The sequence below is a fragment of the Heliangelus exortis genome, chromosome 1 (assembly GCF_036169615.1).
Source record: "Heliangelus exortis chromosome 1, bHelExo1.hap1, whole genome shotgun sequence".
NCBI classification, from domain to species: Eukaryota; Metazoa; Chordata; class Aves; order Apodiformes; family Trochilidae; genus Heliangelus; species Heliangelus exortis.
The window spans coordinates 71,685,121-71,706,670 of NC_092422.1; the positions used below are offsets into that span (position 1 = coordinate 71,685,121).

Consider the following 21,550-nt stretch of genomic DNA (forward strand, 5'->3'; position numbering starts at 1 on the left):
TCCTTCAAAAATGGTGTTCAGACTATATTGCTAATCACCCTTATTTTGTCCTACTGAGGCCTGTGTGCTACAGTTCCTTTTGTGCTACCGAAGCCAGCAGCCACTGTGCTGGAGACAGCATTTGTGTGCACTAGATGTTCAAGGATCCAAGATAAGAGTCAGCTGTGAAGTCCACGGGTGCCTTCTCTGAGTTAGAGATTGTGCACCCAGTGCTGCAGGGTACCTCTGGCCTCCCTCACCTCTTCCAGCTGTTTTGCAAAAAAAATTAATCATTTGGGTTTTTAAATAAACTTCTAATGTTTACTGGCAGAGCTTCCTTGGTGATCTTCAGGAGAAATAAAAAGAGGCTTTGTAATGCACTGAATCTACAATGAAAAGACATTGGAGTATTGTAACAGCAAGTGATTAAAAATGGAGGGGCAAAGTGCTTGATAAGCATTTTTGTTCTCCTGGGCTTTTTGCTGCTGATTCATTTTGCCACAATATTTTTGTGTGTGTGTGTGCTCTTTTTTTTAATCACACAGTTGCAAAATCTGAAAGTTACAGGGTTTGTTTTTTTTTTTCAAGTTGATGCAGAAAATTTGTGGACTCCTTTCATCTTTGGGCTATATGTTTCCCTTTGAGATTACTGACTGCTTCCAATGAATTCAGGTTGTTTCATCTCCTTTTTCAGAAAAACTAAAACATGTTCTCCTGAATTGCAGTATTTAATAGCTTAGCATATTATTTTTGTAGGAAGCGAAAGCAGTGGTCCATGGTAGTCATTATCATCTCTCATGCAAGAACCAAGCACCCTTGTTACAAACTTACAGTCATTCAGTCATCTGACATGAGCTGAATATGCTAATATTGAGGCTTGATGAAATTCTGAATATGTTTTAACTTGATAATTGTTTTAAGTGTTGTGTGAGTCTGATCCGTAAACAAAAGTTGTTTTTTTTTTTAAATGATGCTACTCTTTCTATTTAAAATTAGTTATAAAAGTATAGCTTTTTAGAGATTTAAAATCTGTCTGTCTTTAAACAGGTCTCTATTTGTCAAATGAAATATGCTGAATATATAATTATCTTTCCTGTAGATTTTTTTGCAATTTAAAAATGACCTTAACCCTTCAAAAGGTTAAAGATGGAAATGTGTGCTCCAGCCTGTAGTCTGTGACTTCCTGCAGAATGGCACAGCACACATACAAGTTAATCTACATCAAAATAATATTTTTATGATGTAATTCTTAAGATTGCTATCTACTAGAGAAATTAACAGCCATTGCTCCTATTTACTTTCCAAGAACAATTTGCCTTGTAGCTCTGTTAATTTGTTTATGCAATATCTATGAAAATTACATAATTTTAAGAAGTGGAAAAGGATTTATGAGATCATTCACAGAAAATTTTTGAACTTTTAATAGGTGTCAAGGACAAGAGCATGTGTATATCAAGTATGGAATCAGGGCCTGACTCAACTCTAATTAAACACTATAAGATGTTCCTATTAGACCTTTCATGCCTTAATGGTTGCTCCTATCTCAGCTCTTGAAGACATAAGAGCAGCCTTTACCACACAAAACCAAAGAAAGTCAAATGCCCAAGTTTAATGTTCCAACCATAACTGTATAAGCAAAGTGTTTTCACTTTCCTCCCTTTTCCCCTTGAGGAAGAAATGTGGCAACTTCTTCCTTACAAATCGGTGAAAAATTACTTTGGCAAACATTTCATGCGTATATGAACAAGCTTCAATATTTTATGGTGTTGAAAGAGGTCTGAGTTCTCTGTTTTTAAACTTCACCTACAACTGTTGTCATTTTTCATGTACATTCTTCTAAAGGAAATAAATATTTCCTATCAGTTTGCCAAGTATAGAATTACCTAACAAGTACTATTTTGTAGTAAATAAATTGCAAAGGATGCATGGTCTTGGATTTGATGATCTTAAAGGTCTTTTTCAACCAAAACTATTTTATTTTTTTATCTAACCTTCAGTGTACTAACAATTTCTGTGCTCATTTTATTCAAGAGCTTTTAAATTTAGGGGTCCTCTTTTAAAAATCCGTTTAAGGACTATTATAAAGGTTTAAGTGCTCTTTTTTGAGGGAGATTAATTATTCAGCTAGAGGGAGAAGGAAACATGCTTTTCATGCAGCCAGAACAGACCAGTTTGGTTGAAGTAATGCTTCAGATACCTAAATTCCTAGCCATAATGAATTTACAGATGAAAATGCTTTCTTATGTGAAGTAAGAAATTTAAAAAAAAACACCACAATTTTCCCTTTCCAGAGAGTTGTGTGCAGCTATTTGTTATCATCTGGAGGGAGTGCAGGAAAGCCAACCTGCATCCTCACAGGCTCTTAGGTATGAACCAAAAAACTTGAAGAATGTGAGCTGCTGAAGCCCTTTCTGTTTACATTAACATTTATTTCTCATTAAGATATGGATTATCAGGGCATTTATCAGGCCACTTTTTTTTTACTGGTGATGTCCTTGTACGTAGCATGGACTGATGGATGATGCAGTGCAATCTTGGGCTGTTTCAAAGTTTGTATTTTGTCTGAAACTGGGAAAACATTTCTGTGACTCTTCCCATGCATATAGAGGCAACAAAGAAGAGAGTCCAGCAGCATCTATTCATGCATTAGGAGTCCCCTGCCACCTTTTGTCATCCTTAGTTTTCTGTAAATACTTGAAATTGGTAAAGCTTCCGTTGGCATGAACCACTGTGTCTTTACAGTGTACTAGTGTACATGACTGACTAATAACAGCTAAATAAATATCATACTTTGAGACTCTGTAACCTTGAATCCCTGATCCATGGAGGAAGTTGTTAGAAACAGTCCTGCTGGGGCAGGCCAAAGGTCTTGGTAAGTAGGATTCTTTTTTCTGACTGAACAGTAGCAGATGCTCATAGAAAACAGAAACAAGACAAACACAGAGCCATGCTGCTGTGTACCCTTGCCCAGCCTCTGCTGATCTGCAGCTAAGAGGTGCAGTCCTGACTGTTTGGCCCCACATCATCTTTTGAAATCCACAGCTTTTTGTGTTGATGTTGTGTTGTTGTGAGAAAAAGGAGCTCTTCAACCACCTTTTCTGGGGGTGGGTGAGGTATCTCTTCTGTGAAAACTGTTGTGTGGCTTTGTTCATCCTGTTTTTTCCTCTTTCTACATTCTCGCATGTTTCTTTTGGAGCAGTGGAAAGACCTGCAGCATGAGGATGCACTATGAATTTGTAAAGTAACATAATGTTTGTCTTGACTTTTTTCTTCTATTTTTTTTTCCCTCCTGTGGAGTACAGAGATTATATTTTCATGAAACAGGGTGCAAAATCGAGCTTTTCCTTCCCTCCAGAGTAGTAATGTCAATTATGTCATTGTGTAGTTGCTAAAGTATAGGAAAAGCTATCCTGCAGGTTATTTTGCTTTTATTAAATCTGCATTTCATCTGTTGATTTATGGCCCATTCACTCAATGATAGCAAATCTTTGGCTTGTGTCTTTAGTACTCAGACTACTTTCCTCTCAGCAGTAACTTGCCACCTTCTTTTTTCACACCTTTTGTAAATCATCTAGATCTAACCACTTATGATAATCATGTGATGATGCAAGTGAGGGCTTCATCCCGTGGCACTCAGATTTTTAAGAGCTTCTGGTGAGCGTACTTTTTTCCATTTCAGATTCTTCTAAAATCCAAATAGTCTCTGTCATCCAGATAACTGTTGTCCACATGTGTAGTGACTCTTTCTAAGGTTAGTAATACATCTCAGATACAGCTTTTCTGTGCAAGTCCAAATGATTCTTTATCATTTTACCATGCTAGTTAGTGCAGCTGCTTTATGCCTTCATATAATTTCTACCTATTTGCTTAAGTTGGATGTTAAATTTATGCTTCTCAAGCTCTCCATAAGAAATCTTTTTTTTAACTCTTGCTCTCTTGCTCTCATTCTTCCTCCAACACCCTCACACCTTCCCTCCCTAGACACTGCATGGATCGCTTTTCTCAAGTAGCTGCCTAAGTATCAGAGGAGTGGGTAGTTGTGCATCACTGCTGCTGTTTCAGCAATTTCAGCAACCCTCAGCAAGACAAGGGGGCACGGTCTCAAGTTGTGCCAGGGGAGGTTTAGGTTGGACGTTAGAATTTCTTCACAGAGAGGGTGATCAAGCATTGGAATGGGCTGCCCAGGGAAGTGGTGGATTCTCCATCCCTGGAGATATTTAAAAAGAGACTGGATGTGGCACTCAGTGCCATGGTCTGGTAACTGCAGCGGTAGTGGATCAAGGGTTGGACTTGATGATCTCTGAGGTCCCTTCCAACCCAGCCAATTCTATGATTCTGTGATTCCCATGGGCATTTCAGGTGATTATTACCAGCTAGTCCAGGTAACTCACGACTGCTCACTCAATGGTGGACAGCATCTGAGAATTCCCACATAGGCTGTTCTTTTGTTGTGGAGATGTGGATTTCATGTCAGTTTTCTGCTGCAGCCTTATTTTTTTTGTATTCTTATTATCATACTTTTGTCCCTCTAATCTGTCTGGCAGATACCTGTATTTGAAAAGGCACTTTTTTTTTTCCCCCCTTTACTTGTCTTGAAGCTTGTAAGAATTTATACCTCAGCCATTTTATTTTTGGTTTTTGTACCTTACTGTGTTTATACATGTGCTTTGGTAGAATAGTTCTGGATTTTCCTCATTTGGGTAGGATTTAAGTTCTCTGGTGGATGTCCTTTTAATTACTGTTTAATCCAGCTTCCAAAAGGGGACAGAGGAGAAGAAAAGGGATGGTATTCTGAGTTTTTTTGGTAAGTCTTATGCATTTTCTCTGGCTTTTCTATACTGTATCTTCAATCACATGTTATCTCATCACTATACCATCTGGCTTGTTCTTTTTAAGAATATTCCACTTGTAAATGCCCGCTTCAAAATTAATACCCCAGTGTGGATCCTGGATCTTTCAAGAACGATTCATCTAAATACATATGGCCACTGGCACAGGGTAGCTCTTCAGTAGCAAAATTTTGAACCATATTCTTCTTGTACTTCAGGATCAAGGCAGGAGTTGCATGATAAATTGTCCCACTTGTAGTCTTTTTTTTAACTTTCAAGCTGCTTGAGCTGAGAGATGTGTGGTTCTTCTAAAGCATCCCAGATTAATTGTTTTAGGATCTAGGACTGGTTGTGGCTAATTGAGAGTGCTAAACTTTGCAGGCCTTCCCATTATTTCTCACTTTCCTAGTGGTGCTCAGCCCAGGGGCTGTCAAGTGCACATCCTGCAGGTCAGTGTGATGCTCCACTCTGACTCACCAGCATCTGCTGGACCTCATTAGATGGGTGCTAGACTGTCTCCGAAGCCTGCACTTGGTTTATAGTACACTCCAGTAATGTAGCCCTGTTTCTTCCCCATCCAGTTTGCTCATTCCCTGCACCCTTGAAGTGTGGCTTCTCCCTCTATCTTTGGTAGGTGAATTTTGAATACCTGGTTCTAAACCCAAGGGTAGCCACCCAACCCCTCCTCATATATCCCTTTTTTTCTATTTCCAGCTTCTTCCTACTGACTGAAATTTCTTTTGCTTAATTGCTGCTGGCACATCCCATTTTCCACTGTGAATGCAGTCACAGCTGTATGCACAGTGTAGTCTGATAAAAGAAAGTGCTGGAAGGTGGTTTCTTCATTTGGGAAATTTCTTCCACTGTCTCCAAAGTCAAGAGTTACCAAGCACGAGAAGCTGGGAGAAGTCCTAGATGTGATTCTGAAGGTACTGAAATTAGGGGGTGGATAAAGGGAATGGCACACAAAAGAGTCTGTGCTGCTCCATTTTTTGCGTTCTGGTTTGGTTTTACTGCTTTCCCTGGAAAGAGGATTAGAATGGAAAAAATCTAAAGACTAAGTTTGTGTTGCGTTGATTGAATTCTGGCTATCTTCTTGTTGCTCTTTTAATTGCAACAGCTGAGTAGATATAAGATACAGTCTCCACGGGTTATACTCATAAAAACATCGTATGATGGTGATTGTAGATTTTATTTTTCCCTAAGTTGCTTGATGAAAAGCATCTCTGGAAATAGATGACTGATTTGTCTCTTCAGTGCAGCAGTTCATGTATTTCTCACATATGGAGAGGCTTTATGGTGTTCTGGTATTAATAGCTAGCCTATGAAATGTTCACCTTGTGCTATAGGCCCTTAGGCAGCATGGATTATGATTTGCTGTCATGCAGGAGACTGTTTATGCCAGTAAATTTCAGTAAAGTTTTGTGCTACAAAGTAACATGACAGCTGTAGCTTCCACTTCTCTGCATGGGCCAGACTTGCCACAGTCTGTTAACCAGTGGTGTTTATTATGTAAACGGACAAGTTTTCTTGAAGTCATTCTCTCTGTATCTTGAAATCAAATAGATAGCTTTGAGAGATAAAAAAAATTTAGGGGAGAGACAAAAATTTTAGGGGAGCGTATTAACTGGGTAGCTGTGCTGTATCATAATATCTCTCCATTGTATCTGCTTTTGAGTGCAGTTGAAAGAATATTTTCCTCTTAAAAAGGTAATTTAAAAAATGAGCTTTAAATATATCATAAAGCCTTATCCCCAGTTTCTCTATTCAGCGTTTAATGTGTCTTTGTAGAAAAATTGAAAGGAGCTTGAGCTTTGCTCTCATGAAGTCCACGATGCCTTTGGTTTCTAAAGCTGGTGTGTGGGGGTGATAATTTGCTCATGCAGCATGAAAGCATTTAGTTCTTCCCCTGCAGAATCTCTTGTGAGAGAGCTCTCCTGTACACAGAATGTGTGGAAAAAAAATTCAAACTGGAGGGCTGTTGATGAACTCTCCTCTAAAATTACCAACTTGGTTATTTGAACATTGTTCAGAAAGGAGCCTAGTAACACATTTATCTTTTAAAATAATTTTAAATATTTAAAACTTGTGGAGCTGTTGTTGCTGAAATGTGGATCACGATTTTCACAAATGAAAGGAAAAACGCATAAAAAATTACAGGATTTTTTTTTTTTTTCTTTTTTCTCTAAATAACCAAATCCAGGGAGTGGGGGTGGGGAAAAGGAAAAGCTTTGAAGTCTCTGAGATCTTTTCCCTGAGGTCAGAAGTTTCTGATGATGTAACATACAATACAGACCAAGCCTTCACTTATCAAGGTTAAAGTTGACGGAGCTTGTATGAACTTGTCAATCATAGGAAGCAGGCAAAAACAAGCCAGCTGTTGTGAGGCATGGCTTTGAAAATCCTCTGCGTTACAGTAAACGAGACGCAGAGGTTGAGACAGATTCAGTTCTGCGAGGCTTTCAAACTGGCTGGCACATTTGCGAGGATGCAAAGCTCACGTATCCAGTGAATATGGGTAAACAGCTGTAAATCCTGGTAAGATTGTCTTGTCTTTAGCCTTAAAGCGTGAGAGAAACAGCGAGAGGCGCCCGCCCGCCTTAATTACCTTCTTCTGTCAGTTCTCAGCAGAAATTTGCAGTATTAATTCGTACAGTATTTCTTTTGTTCTCCAGATCTTTGAGCTCAGCCTGCGTCTTCTGTCCCTATCAGCAGAAGCTACAGTAGCAAATTAGGAACAATGCAGTGCTTGGTACAGAATTTTACTCTGCTTAGCGTAATCGACAGCTCTGTTCACAGAGGGGTTGGGAGAACAGAGGGGAAAGCGAGTTAATTCCAGCTAAGATGCTCTGTGTGCATATGCTCGCACACGCGTGCTGTTTTTAGCAGCTTTTGTTTTCACAGTTGGCATCATGCACACTGGAATTAGAAGGCAGTGCCTTTGGAAAATATTTGTTTTCTGGACTGAGAACTGCAGCGCTGTTGTTGTGGCTCGGGGTGCCAGGCTCGGGGTTCCTCTCGGCTAGGGGTGGTGCGAGAGCTTTTCATCTTGTTATTTTGCTGGCAAGCCTGTTACTGGGAGTGCGGGCTTGCACGGAGACCTTTTCCACAGCAGCAGGAGATACTAGCTGGGAGTGTAAGAGAATTGGATGTGACTATTGGAAGCAAGCGGTGAGTGTGGCTCTGAGTGAAGATAGCTATTGAAATGTGTGCATATGCATGCTAATTAATTTAAATAACTGGTTTAGCTTTTTTCTTTTTTTTTTTCTCTTCTCTTTACAGATGAGCTCTGTGTTCACTTTAGTGCCTGCCTAAGAAACCCAGGTGACCTAGCTATTATTCACAGAGTGTTTCATTTTATAGCTTCTGTTCTGTTACCAAATTTTTGCTCAGCTGCAAGCAGCTGTTTTCGGTAGTGATAGCAACAAGAAAATAGCAACAGCATATCAGAAAGAAACCCTCTAGATGTAAAAAAATTTTAAAAATAAAATCAAAGGTGTGGCAACTGGAATGCAGGGGGTTTTTGTAGTAAATAGACAGAACAATCGTTTTTCTTTGAGGTTTATTAACGTGACTGTGATTTCCTTGTTAGCAATGTTGCAAAATATTGTCTTTTGTCTCTGCAATGGTTGCCATTTTTGTAATATGGCTCGTGTTATGCTGTTGGGATATTGTGATTATTGAATTCAGTGTGTAAGTGCAGACCACATTAACTGGTTGACAGAAGTGGGCAGAAGTCATTTTAATTCCATGCAGGCAATCCTCTGTGTGCTAGGACATGCATGCAATACATGAAGCAAGTTAGAATAAAGACATAAAAATTCTCTTTTATCATTGATTTTGGATATGTAGCAGACCAGAGGAGGGGCTTTATATTCTGAACCTAAAAAAAGAAAAATCTTTCCCTCTGCCCTTTCCTAGAAAATTCTTGCCTTCTGCATAAAGGCCCCTGTGCTGTTATAAGAAATTGAATTATAATTGGATTTGATTTTTACTGTTGGCCTGTGTATTGTGCTTTTACCCATGACTAACTGGCCTACATTTCATCCACCAACATATCTTTGTGCATCTACAGCAGAATTATAGTGGGTCTGTTGAATTTGTCTCTGATTTTCATGGGGAAAGAGGCAACACTTAGAATGTGAGATGAAAACCCATTGCTGTGTAAGGTGCCATGCAGGCAGGACTGGAGAGAAATTCTGGTGGGGTTGACAGACTGGCGAGCAGTGTCTGTTATCATATTTCATTCTGTGATAAAGCCAGGTGATAATGCAGGGGTTGTTAAGCAAGAGTGGCATTTTGCTTTATCACATTGGGTGCAACAGCTAAGCTGTATTTAGTGTGACTGACGAAACAGATAGCTGTCATCAATGCACAGATAATGTTAACAGGCATTCAGGGACAGGATTGGAAAACCAAGATAAATGGGTGATAAATAGGTCGTAGGCTTGTAGTGTAACAGTGATGTGCTATGGTGCATATTTTGTAAAATATCTGGCTTGTTTTGTACCTTCAGTTGCCTTCTGAACTATATCAGGGTATCTCTTTTGTATTGTTTTTGTGTTTGGGAAGTTGTTTTCTTTGTTTACTTGGTAGTTTTTTGTTTGGTTTTGTTTTTTGGGGTTTTTTTTGAGAGGTTATTCTCTCATCATTCAGCATTCATTATTCTTTTCATCTTAACACACAGACTTTAGTTTTAAGACCATGTGCTTCACTGGGGTGCTAGATGCCATCATCTGTCTCTTCAGACCAAGGCAGTGAACAGCTCTACTTCTTTCTACTTAGTCTGGAGAAGAGGAGGCTCAGAGGAGACCTCATCACTCTCTACAACTCCCTGAAAGGAGGGGGTAGCCAGGGCGGGGTCGGTCTCTTCTCCCAGACAGCTCTCAGTAAAACAAGAGGGCATGGACTTAAGCTCTGCCAGGGGAGGTTGAGGTGAGATATTAGGAAAGAATTCTTTACAGAGAGGGTGCTCAGGCATTGGAATGGGCTGCCTAGGGAGGTGATGAATTCTCCATCCCTGGAGGTTTTTAAGAGACTGATTTGGCACTCAGTGCCATGGTCTGGGAACCATGGGGATAGTGGATCAAGGGTTGGACTTGATGATCTCAGAGGTCCTTTCCAACATGGATAATTCTGTGGTCCTATGATTTGTAGTGACATACATGCTGTGTGTCTTCCTGGTGTGACCATTAAGATACCGCCATCACACTATTAAGTTATCTGTTTCTGGAGAGTCCTTTATTATATGCATTTGTCTTTAAAGATTTCTAAGTAGTTTTGTAGTCCAAATTTTGATCTGGCATATTTGGAATATGCCTCATGTGTCACAATATATGACAGACACTGGACTGACTCAGTAGTGATAGCAGATACAGTGCTTGTCAGAAAAATGGACCACTGATAATACAGTTGTCCTTATATTGAATATTCAAAGTGTCTCCTTGGTAGTGCAGTAGTAAAACCAATTTGAGGGTTTCAAAACCTTTGGGGTCTTGGAGCTTCTGAAAGAAAAAGCATGTGAGACTCAGCTGAGGATTTAGATACCTAACGGAAGTAAGATGTCTGCATGTGAATGCAGTGCTGACTCAATTTATAATCCAGAGAGATCTTGGGCTTGATACAGGTGTCTAGTGAACAGGGATGGCCCTGCCTATCCCAGTTGGTTTCCAGCTGCCACCTCTTAAGGTAACTGATGCCTTTGTATCTTTGAAGTTTCTGAAATGGTAGAAGACAGCTGATTTTGGATAACTAAATTGATCACTACAGTGAAACCAGTGGATGATGTTCTTACAGAGACTACTTTAGTATGAGCTGAAAATTGCCTTGATATTAGACTGCATTGACTGTATCAATATGGATCAAAATACAGTATTAGACCTCAAACTTTTCCCTAAATTTCAAACAATCTTACCCTGTGCATTCCATTCCGACTTGGTAGCATTCTGTTACAGTTTCAAGCAGAACTGTACTGGGTAAAAGAAACTATTCTTTATTTGTCAAGCATTGCAGAAGTTCTTTTGGATCTCACTGTACCAAGTGCCAGGCAAACCCACAATGAAAACGTAGCTTCAGCACATAGAATTCACAGTTGAAAAAGTAGCATAACTGCAAGGGCTCTGCATATACACAGGGTTTTGACATAAGCCAAGACGTGTTTCACAATTGCTTTAAGCCACAGAATTAACTGTTTTGAGGCCAGGTCAGTTCCTTTATTTTCCATGGAACTGTGCAATTCTACTGCTAATACAATCAAGAGAGTGGGAAGACAAAATAAGAATGGACTGAGAAGGAGACTGCCTCTTCTGGCAAAATGTCTGCATTTATATCAGTTTAAAGGGACTGCAAAACTGGTCTTGAGCAATAACCATTGTTACTGTAGGGTGAGGGCTTCTATGGAGAAATCTTAGTCAGGTATGAAGGCTTTTTTCCAGTGTAGCTTGTAGTGTTTGAGAAGGAATTTAAGTTAAATCAGAAACAGCCACTGCATTCACTCTCTTTTGCAAGTAAGTTAGCACAGGACATGCTTTTACATAACCCTACTTTTATTTATGGTGAAACTTTTGCACAGAGGTCAGATCTTTAACAAATTATGCATTTTTCAAATGTTGGCTAATGCATTTTTTGCAAAGCTTATCTAGTCTAGGATTTTAAGTTTGGAGTGTCTTGTGGCATTGTTTGGCTTGGCCTGAAGCATTCTCAAGAAACTGTAAATCAGACAGATAAAATCAGACACACTGAGTTGATTGAAGTGACTTTCATTTATTGAGATACGACATTCAATCACATCATTTTACCTCTCTGTCCAGATTTAGTCAATTCCTGACTGTGGAGCAAATGAAGGAAGTGGTTTGGGGGTTGTTCTTTATGGCAACAAAAATGTTATCTTTATGATAGGCATCTGTACATAATGATTCATTTTCATAATTGCTCATTGACTCCTCTGGCAGGCTCCTATTAACATGTGTCTGTGTATGTGTAGCTCTCCATGGTTTAGCTTGCAGGTAATAGCTTACATTATTTGTTACCTGTCTCTGGATTGTTAGAATAGCCTCTTGTGTTATTGCTGGGGGCCCCGGGGGTGTCCAGACTGGGGAGGAGACTTGGTTGGTTTCCCCAACTTAGTGTTTACTTGGCCTTCACGTTTCAGTCATGAGCAGGTATGCCTCAAGCTAATGGAGTCGGAAGGAAACAGAGAGATGTACATCTGGGCAGAAAATAATTAGTGCCATTATGGAGATATGCATTTCCACCCCCATGGTGGTGAGTGGTGGTGTTGTGTTTGGTGTCCAGGGCCATTCTGTGGTAGCCACAGGAGCAGAGCTTGTCCCAAGCTCACCTGGTCAGTGAGTGTGCAGCCGCCTTTCTTTATGCACAGACCTGCTCTGGGAGAGCTGAGCCCTCTTCTAAATGTGAGCTTCTCAAAAATGTGAAGGACTGTTTTTTGTAATGGAACAATTCTCTTTCTGATTAGAAGTGTATTTTGGGTTTCTGCCCCACACCATTTAAATATGAAGGCCTTCTATATGTAAATATGGAAGAGCAGGTACAGTAGAAAAGGTTCATGTTAGCCTCCTGTACTAGGCTCATCCTTACCAAAATACCACTTTATATCAACAGTGTAAGTCTGTTGATTACACTTCCTTTGCAGTTCAGGTTAAGTGAGGGATGTAAGTCAAATCTGTCATGTTGTCACATGCCAGGGATGGGGATTGTGATCTTTCCTGTTTCTGTTGCATCAGGATGGCATTTGAATAGTGGTGGAATTGTGTCATGGTGATGGGGGCTTTGGGGTTTGAAGGGAACTTAGATGTTGCTGTTCTTGATGATGACTGGTTTGTTATCTAAAAACAAAGTAGTAATTAAATCAATTGTTATGTTTTCTGATGGTTTAATTCTGTTCTGTCCCTTTCACTTTTTGATGTGTGGTTATAAATGATTAGTTCTTTTCAGTGGTACATTGTTCTTGCTTAATACTATGGGTCTTCTTTCTTAAAGAGATGTATTCTGGGCATATCCTTACATGAAGCATGGACAGGTTTAAAGTAACTCAGTGGACTTTTTGGTATTGATATTAATGTAACACCTTTGCAGGTTCTTGCCAGTGTGTTCTCCTGGGGCTTGAAGCTTGCTTTCTTTTCCTCCTTTCTCAACAGTAAGCTCAAATCTGTCAAAAATAATGTTATAAGCATGTTTTGCATGAGGGCCCACTCACACTGAATGCAAACTAGCCTCAGTGTTGAATGTAGCCACCTTTCTTCAGACCCATTTTCTGTATCACTGCAAAATGTTTGGTTATTTTTTGGAAGCTGTATGAAGGCATGTATTTAATCTCTGAATTTTATATCCATGTTTGCAAATGTAGTGTCTCTAAATTTCTTTGTGTTGCGACTCCTTATTTCCTTTTACACTATTTTGGAAGGTGTCAGGACTATTAAAGCACTCATTGCTTCTGAGCCAGGGTAATACTTCTAAAAATGGGGTTACCTGCTTTGAATATGTACAGGTGTCAGATTGGCAGCATAACCTGTCCTGTTTGCCTCCACCAGCACACCCACTCCTGATGTGCATGCGAAGCTCAGTGTATACTTAGCAGACTGGCTGAGGTAGTGCATGTAATTTATGTCTTTGCAGCATTTTGTGCCAGGCCCTTGATCTGTCAGTGCACCTGAGTGCAGCTGCTACACCATCTTGTGTTATGGCTTACATATGTGAAAATGAATGGAGAGGCCTGAAAGATTTCTTTGGCGCAGCTTAACTAGGAGAAAATTGTGCTCAACATGTTACCTAGGCAAGAAAAGCAGCTGATTTAAACACAGTATTTAATACTTGAGGCCTGCAGTCTTCATTTGGTAAATATTTCCATTAGAGTTATTGGAACTATTTACATACCTGGTTCTGCTCACATTGAACTCTCTAGGGAAAACTAGCTGACTGTAGAGATGTCATGTAACCAAATCTGAATAGTGTTGGTCCATTTGGCCTTCTTTCATTTTACTTAACAAAACTGTCATTCATCTAGTGCTAAAATAGGAGTCAATAACTACTTTTGTAAAACAGAATTAATTCTGACTTTGTTAGATGACTTGAAATTGTCTGAACTAACCGCTCTTTAGAGCAACATGAAGAGATCTGAGTTTCAGCAATGTTCAGCTCCTCATTCATGTTAAATTGAAAATTTATCCATTAAAATTGAGTTGTAAAATGTAACCCTTCACATGAGGGAAATTGTGTATGTTACTTTTCAGGAATTTAACTGTGGAAAAACTGTATCTCTTGGAAGTACAACACAGTTTCATTACTCACATGTAAAATCAGTATGAAATACAATTCTTAAAACTCTCATCCACCAAACAGTTTAATGACTTTGTCCAGATCATTTTTAGAACTTTTTCCATACATGCTAAAACATCACAGATTAAAGGACTAAAAAAAGTTAATAATTTTGAATGTAATTCGATTGTACAGGTGTGAAAAGTAGGACCCACATCTGATCAGTTGTCTTCCCACAATACTTCCACAGTTTAAAGATTTGTTTAAATTTATTTAAAATAATAATGCACTGTGTCATTTTTTTTTTCCTTCTTGAATTGATAGTGGAATTTAACCTATAACTTACGTGCTTTTATCTCAAATTTTGTTTTCACACACTAATATTAACAACTTACTGACTTCTTCTCAAAACTGGTATTCGATTCATATTTAAAACGACACCGAAGTATTAATCTTGCACATAGAAAAGAAACTTGTTTTCCTCATTTTGCTGCTGACTCTGAAGCAAGAAGATAATTAAAATTCAGTGTTAGTATTCTTCTCAAGACAGTGTCCTACCAACATCTGCATGTTTGTCTGTCCCACATCCATCAGCACTTTGGAGGTGTGTTGTGCATTGAGCTGCATGCACGCTGCAGCGCTTGGGGTTACCTGGAGGTTGTGTTGCATCCTGGGGCGCTCCATACCCTAATTTAGCCTGACATTATGCTTTGACTCATCCCCTTAGATTAGGGACAGTGTGTGTACCCATACATCAGAGGGTGTTTTTGTGCCAAATGGTTACCATTGACTGAAGGAGACAGTGTTAAATGTTGGATGTGATCTCGGTGTCGAAGCTTCCTGGACCTGCGTGGTGGCCTCACACCGATGGGTGGAAATTGGGAGTGCGCTAACAGTGTGTTCTTCTCTCTAGGCAAGGGGACACAGGGGCCCTGAGGGAAAACCCACGGGAGAAGAGGAATCAGCTGAACCAGAATTTAGGCCACAATTGGAAGGCATCTGTCAGGCCTTTGCATGCACGAGAGCCTACGGTTCTGCCTCAGGAGAGCCGGGGGAGGTCTGGGACGCTTCCCAGTGATTACCGATACTGTCAGGAAAACACCAACGAGGACAGCAAGGATCGCAGCTCGCCTCATCCTCCCTGCACTGAGCCACAGACCTTGAATGGGAACCACTCCTCTCTGTCCAAAGGAGTAGAAAAACATAGGGTAGAGCCAGTGCTGCTGAACAAGAAGCGTGGACCTGCTCCTCAGAGGCCGCCACCACCAAAAAGAGATAAATACAGGCAACCGGATAATTCTGCGCCGTCGCTCGGCACCTCTGCTGAATCTCTGCTGGCAGCACCCAGCAGGTCCTTTCCGTCCTCGTCCCCCAGCTCTGCTGAAGTATTTGCCAGTCACTCCTCTCTCTGTCAGAGTCCTGCAGCTTTCAATGCCAAATTGAAGAGTGCTAATCCACAGCAGCTCCAGCAAGCATCATCCACGGAGAATGTTTGTCAGCACTTAGAAGAAAAAACGCACCTTAGGTCCGAGTCTGTATTATCTTCCAAGTATCGTTATCTTCAGAAACCTGGAATGGAGACATCAAGGTCCCCTTCTCCTCAGTTTGCACCACAGAAGCTCACTGATAAGCCTCCTGTGTCTGTACAGGATGAAAACCCAGCCAGGTATTTGATGTATTTACTATGTTATTAATTAAAGGTATTTACAATTTTATTAATGCTTTCTGCCCGGTTAGGCCATACTAGTGGTTGATGGTTTATTTTCTTTACTCCAGGGACATTCTTTGATTTCATTAAGCATGAACCATCCCAGCATGTCCTAAAGAGACCTAAGACTAGTATGAAATTCCAGTTGGTAACACTGAAGTCCAACTGTTCTGTTGTTTCTTCTAGTTGACAGATGCTGCTCAGGTGTTACAGCTGGTAGTTAGTAGAGAATGAAAGGGATGGATTAAAATGGATTTTCCACTCTAAGTCTGGGTAAAATTAAAAGATTCCCTGTCATCATTTCCCCCACCCAAATCTGTACATGAATATGAATCAGTGAGGGGACAAAGCAGATGTGGGAAGGGAAGCTGTATCCTTTGTAATCCTCTGTAAAACAAAACATCTGTTTTGAACACACACACTGTAAGGTACACTGCCAAATCATAGCTGCTTTCATGTTACTATTACAATGAAACGTCACTCCAGGCAGTGTGAGGAAGGGTCTGCAGCACTGTTTGTGCTGAGGTGGGCTGAAGATTCAGCAGGAGAACATCAGTAATTTCCCAAGTTATATAAACTGACTGAAATTATTGCAGTGTCTGTCAAATGCTGCTAACATTATAAAAGGTTATTCTCCCATAAGATAACAAACTCTTCCAGGAAGCTCAGGAATCTTATTTTTCATAAATTCTTCAGCACTATAATTCATGGTTAAGGAACAAAAAACAAAACCTCCAAGATGAATAAATCCAGAGGTTACTTCTCTAAGAAAAAGTAGTTGGAATAGCTTTTGTCATCTGTAATGTAGGTGGTTGAATAAACTCAATCATGCTGTTTTCCAGTGACATAGGACAGTGTTTTATGACATAGAAAACATTAATCATTTTTTTTCCTAAACTTGCCTTGATGTTTTTCCTCTTGTCACTGGAGGAAAAAAATTATAATCTATGCTGCAGTGTTTTTAACATGAAGTAATAGTACAGTTTATTATGAAAAGAACAACATGTCATGTGAGCACTAGCATCCATGTGCAAAGGTAGATGACATTAGTAATGACTTCCTTAATGTATTGCTTTATGAATAGATATAAGGAAGCATAGAAAGCTAATTGTATTTGTCCTTCTTTCTTACTAAGCCTTAGTGTTGAAATGAGTACTGAGGTGTTCCTAATTATATGCCCATATCTGAAAGATAATATACTTACCCTGAAAACCTTTTGTTAACATTTGAAATTCTTAAGCCCAAACAGCTTTTGGTTTTGCCCAATGTGTTGTCCTTATTTAATAATTGCATTACTCAATAAAACAGGTACTGCAAAAAAAGACAGACTTGCAGGCCATGCTTCTGAACTTTATATATGGTATTTACTATGTTATTTATTTCATATAAGTACAATATATATGAAGTAGATTTCTCTTAATATGTTATTAATTTGATTTGGATTATTACTTCCTTTGACTCCTTGCATATCAGCTTTTGGGCATGCCACCTTACATGCTGTGGGCAGCAGATGTTCAGTGGTGTCAGCATTGTGGTCATTTACTCTTCTTTAAGAAAGGTGTCTTGTTTATCTACAGGATAAACTGTGTGTAGCATTTCCTGCAGCATTTTAGGCAGAGCAATGTAGCATGGGGAAACATTGGTGCAGTGCAGAACCCAGCTATTACCAACGATGACTGTTTAGCAATAATAAAGATGAAAAAGAGTGTGTCAGTAGATGTGCATCAGTGAATTTCCAGTAAACATACACTCAGGTCAAGGAGTGACTGGGCTTGTGGTTGTAGTAAAGCTTTGTAATGGCCACAGGCAGAGTTACTGCAAATCAAAATTCCATGCTGCAGTTTCACAAATGGAAAGCCTGCAGAAATCAGGAGGATAGTGTTTGCAGAAACAGGATTTCGGAGGCACCTGGAGTTGGAGTGTCACTGCTCTGACTGAAATCAGTTGATTTGATGATGCCTTAAGTATCTTGAAAATCTGTTACGAGTCAGAGAGAAACATACTCAGAGTCTCAAAACAGATGCTGCATGTTATAGATGAAGAATTGCAGTTAGCTCACTTCTTCCCTTCCAGTTGCCTCACACATACTTAGGAATAAATCTTGTATTTCCCCCAAATACAGAAATGTGTTCCTCTTCATGGTCTGTGGACTCCAAGAGGTGTGGGCTTTATTTAAAAAACAAACAAACAAACCAAACCAAAAGGTAACAAAACAAAAGCTTGGGGCAGTGGCAGTGACCTTTGCTCAGCTCCACTGCCCTAAGGAGAGGCCAAGGCGACAGGCAGGGAGCTGGGGCTGAGTGATGGACATGGGACACAGCTCTATAAAATTACAGCTATACTGAGTGAAAACACCCCAACTGAATAGGAACTAGGGGGTCAGCATGGGCTGGAAAACCTTCCCCAAAAGTTTGAATCAGTATGGCAAAGCATATCCATGAAGCACTTCAGGAAATTAAATACCTGTTAGGAATCTGGGCATTCATTCAGAAGCAAGCGTACGTACCTTGAAAATACAAGATACAGCCTCTGACAAAAATGAAATCAAACAGATTTTGCTACTCTCTATGCAGAAATGTACAGCTCAATAAAGTATAAGTTTATTTTTAAGAAAAGTGACACACCCACAGTTAGAGGAAAAGAGCCATAGTATGTCTTGGTCACTTATCTGAAAGGCAGCAAGCAACCCAGCCAAATGAAACCAGATATTTTAGCTAGTAGGCAATGTTCCTTTGCTTGCTGTAGAGCTTCCAAACCCACATTATGACAATAATTTAAAACTTTCTGCAAACTCAAAACCACCAAACTAGACTCCAATTTCTTATATGGCTTACACACAGTACAGATGTTTCAGTGATGTTATTTAACATGTCATTGTCCAATTTAACAATCCAAGGTAGCCTCCTCTTTAAATAGCTTGCCTTACTGAATGTCCAAGCTGACCCTTTATGCTGTGCAATACAGAATTGTTGCTACGAGCTTCCCGTGAAAGGAGTATGCAGATTGTGTGTTAGCCTCTGGTGAGATCTATTTATTAAACTTCTTTATCTTGGGTGATATTTTACAAATACAGATATGTCTGTCTTCATGTAACTAAGTATTGAAATTTTTCCAGGTTTTCCATGTGTGGTTATGTGTTATTGCTGTTGCTCAGCAAAGGCCTAGCCTGCAGGATGCTTCCATCTGGTCTACTGTCTCTTCCCTGGAAGAGCTGGGAATTGATGTGAGGGCATCACAAAGCCCCCAGGCAGCTAAGCTGCCTGTCAGGCCAAAAGCTGAGGCCAATGTCAGATTTGTGTGAGGCAGTGAGGCTGAGCTGGAGGCACGTTTTCCTCCATATGTGTGGCAGCAAAGGGGTAAAAAGCAGTTCAGCAGCACTGTCTCAGAACTGCAGCCTGGCTGCTAAGATTGGGCCCATACATTTGTGGAAACAAAGAGAAGTCATGTATGGTGAGTGCTGTGCAAGGCTGATGTTAGGATTGCTTATAAATAAACCAATGCTACTTAAAATGTGTAGATTTAGGGTATGAGGTACAGTGCGAGGAATCTTCCATTACCTAGATCTCTTCAGTTTTCTTATATTTGGGTTTCCCATTTGATTTCCAGGTAAGAATTGAGATGTAAGTTTCTTCCATTTCTAAAGATGAATTTTTCATATTTTCCAGAATTGAAAGGGTTATAGACAACAACACTACAGTGAAAATGGTTCCCATCAAGATAGTTCATTCTGAGAGCAGTGCAGAGAAGGAGAGTCGGCAAAGTCTTGTCAGTACTATGGAGCCTCCTGCTTTACCCAGTGGTTTGGAAAAGGACCAAATCAAAACACTCAGCACTTCTGAGCAATCCTACTCACGATTCTGTGCTTACACCAGACAAGGTGTAGAGCCAGAGCCAGAAGCCAGAACCAAACCAGCTGACCCTCAACCAGCTGAAGAACCTGAGAGCAATTCAAAGGACAACAGTGCTGCCGCACCAGCAGTCAGCTACGTAAAGGCCAAAGAGAAGACCTTCGAAGACTGGAAGTCAGAGGAACTTGCCAGAGAGATTGTGGGAAGAGATAAATCTCTAGCAGACATACTAGATCCTAATGTGAAAATAAAAACAACAATGGATCTGATGGTTGGAATATTCCCTAAAGATGAACACCTCTTAGAAGAAGCTCAGCAGCGCAGGAAGCTCCTGCCAAAAGTTCCTTCGCCAAAAATTTCAGAGGAGAAGTAAGTATTACTTTCTGTAGGCCAACAATTCCTTGCAAGCTGTTGTCCAAAGTGTGTCAGTGTTCCTTGGGGCTTGAAGGTGAGGATCTTCCTACAGTTCAGGTTTGGGGCTTTTCTAAAACTCTTCAATTAGAACAGCAGTTGAGCATCATAATGTTAATGATACCATTAATGACAGGTAAAGAACAGTGTTGTACTGTATGAAAAGTTTCCAGAGACCTGGCTGAAAACTATTTGTGTGGGAACATTAGGAATAATTAATTAATAATAATTAGATTTCATAATTATTAGGTATTTTACCAAGATCTTGCAGTCTAGTAACTGGATAGAGAAGGGACAATATTTTAGTCTTTTTAAGTGATGAAAATTAATAAAGACAACTTAAAGTGGGCATCAACCATTTCCCGGAAGTGGATGAGAACAAAGTAAGAAAATATTTAAATTCCTGTAAATTCCATCCATGTTGATGTTCTGTGAGCCTTTTGTTTTCTTGATATGAGTTATCAAATGAAGTTGAGCCTTCTTGAGGAGTTGATGTGTAATTCCATAATCAGAAAAATAAGTAATTACATAGTAGTATCCCACGTTAGGAATTTGAAATGATACTCTCCCTGACACTGAGGTCTTGGCACTACTTAATACAATGTAACTTTACATTTTGCTACTGAGATATCTGAGGCCCATTTCACTCGTGATGGTAAAAGGTCTATTGCACTTTTCAGAAAATTGCATCTGGGTGTGTGCTGAATTCCCAGAAAATTTCCTCACAAAGTGTTTATTTATCCTATTTTCATAGGTAATGACTTTCTTTTGAACACCTTACTTGCTTGATGAAATGGTGGCTGTAAAACAGTGTAATTCCAGCAATTAGGGTTTCAAAGCAGTTAATGAAAGTTGTGACTTTTTTACCAGGAAAGAGGAGCAGAGCACACCGTCTGCCATCTCCCTGACAACAAATTCTACTTACTATAGCACATCTGCACCAAAGGCAGAGCTGCTGATTAAAATGAAAGACATGCAGGAGCAGCAGCAACAGCAGCAGAGTGAGGATGATTCTGAAGACGAGCTGGATCATGACTTGTCAGAAAAGAAGGTAAAAGACATTTTTAGAAGTACAATGGGAGGCTCCTGGTTGCATGCATTTTCTTAACTGTGAATTTGCTAGGTAAACACCCCTAATAAAAGGACTTCTAGATTTAAAGGATAACTGGAAAAATCAGTCTGCTTTATGTGGTTTTTTTTTTTTTAAGGGGGTGGGTGTGCTAAGTGTCCAGTTGTGAATTTAGGAATGTCATAGTAAGTTCTATTTGCATCTTGATGCATATTTAGGGAGGTTCTAACAGGAGTTATTTTGAGGGTTATTTTCAAATACTGTTACTCATTTGAGATTCCAGTCTTTTTCTTTCACTTTAAATAAATAAGAAAGTAGTGCTTATGTATCCTACTTTACCTGATGGTGGTCTTAGTTACTCTGTATTTTTGAAATTAACATCCAGGATTTGGGTTTGTTATGAGAGGGAAGGAGCACACACACACATCATGTT

General features: G+C 39.7%; 1 protein-coding gene across 4 annotated transcripts in view; it reads left to right on the forward strand.

The window, feature by feature from the left end:
• Positions 1 to 21,550, forward strand: part of SHROOM2 (shroom family member 2) — a 126,151-nt gene that overhangs the window by 89,524 nt on the left and 15,077 nt on the right. For 2 of the 4 annotated variants that reach the window (XM_071747800.1, XM_071747808.1), the window contains 3 exons: positions 14,995 to 15,747; positions 19,455 to 20,006; positions 20,919 to 21,099. In XM_071747800.1, coding sequence (XP_071603901.1) covers positions 14,995 to 15,747; positions 19,455 to 20,006; positions 20,919 to 21,099 — 1,486 coding nt within the window. Of the gene's footprint in view, positions 1 to 5,717; positions 5,738 to 7,180; positions 7,347 to 14,994; positions 15,748 to 19,454; positions 20,007 to 20,918; positions 21,100 to 21,550 lie in introns of those variants that run through there. The other 2 variants (XM_071747820.1, XM_071747813.1) reach the window with 2 other exon arrangements.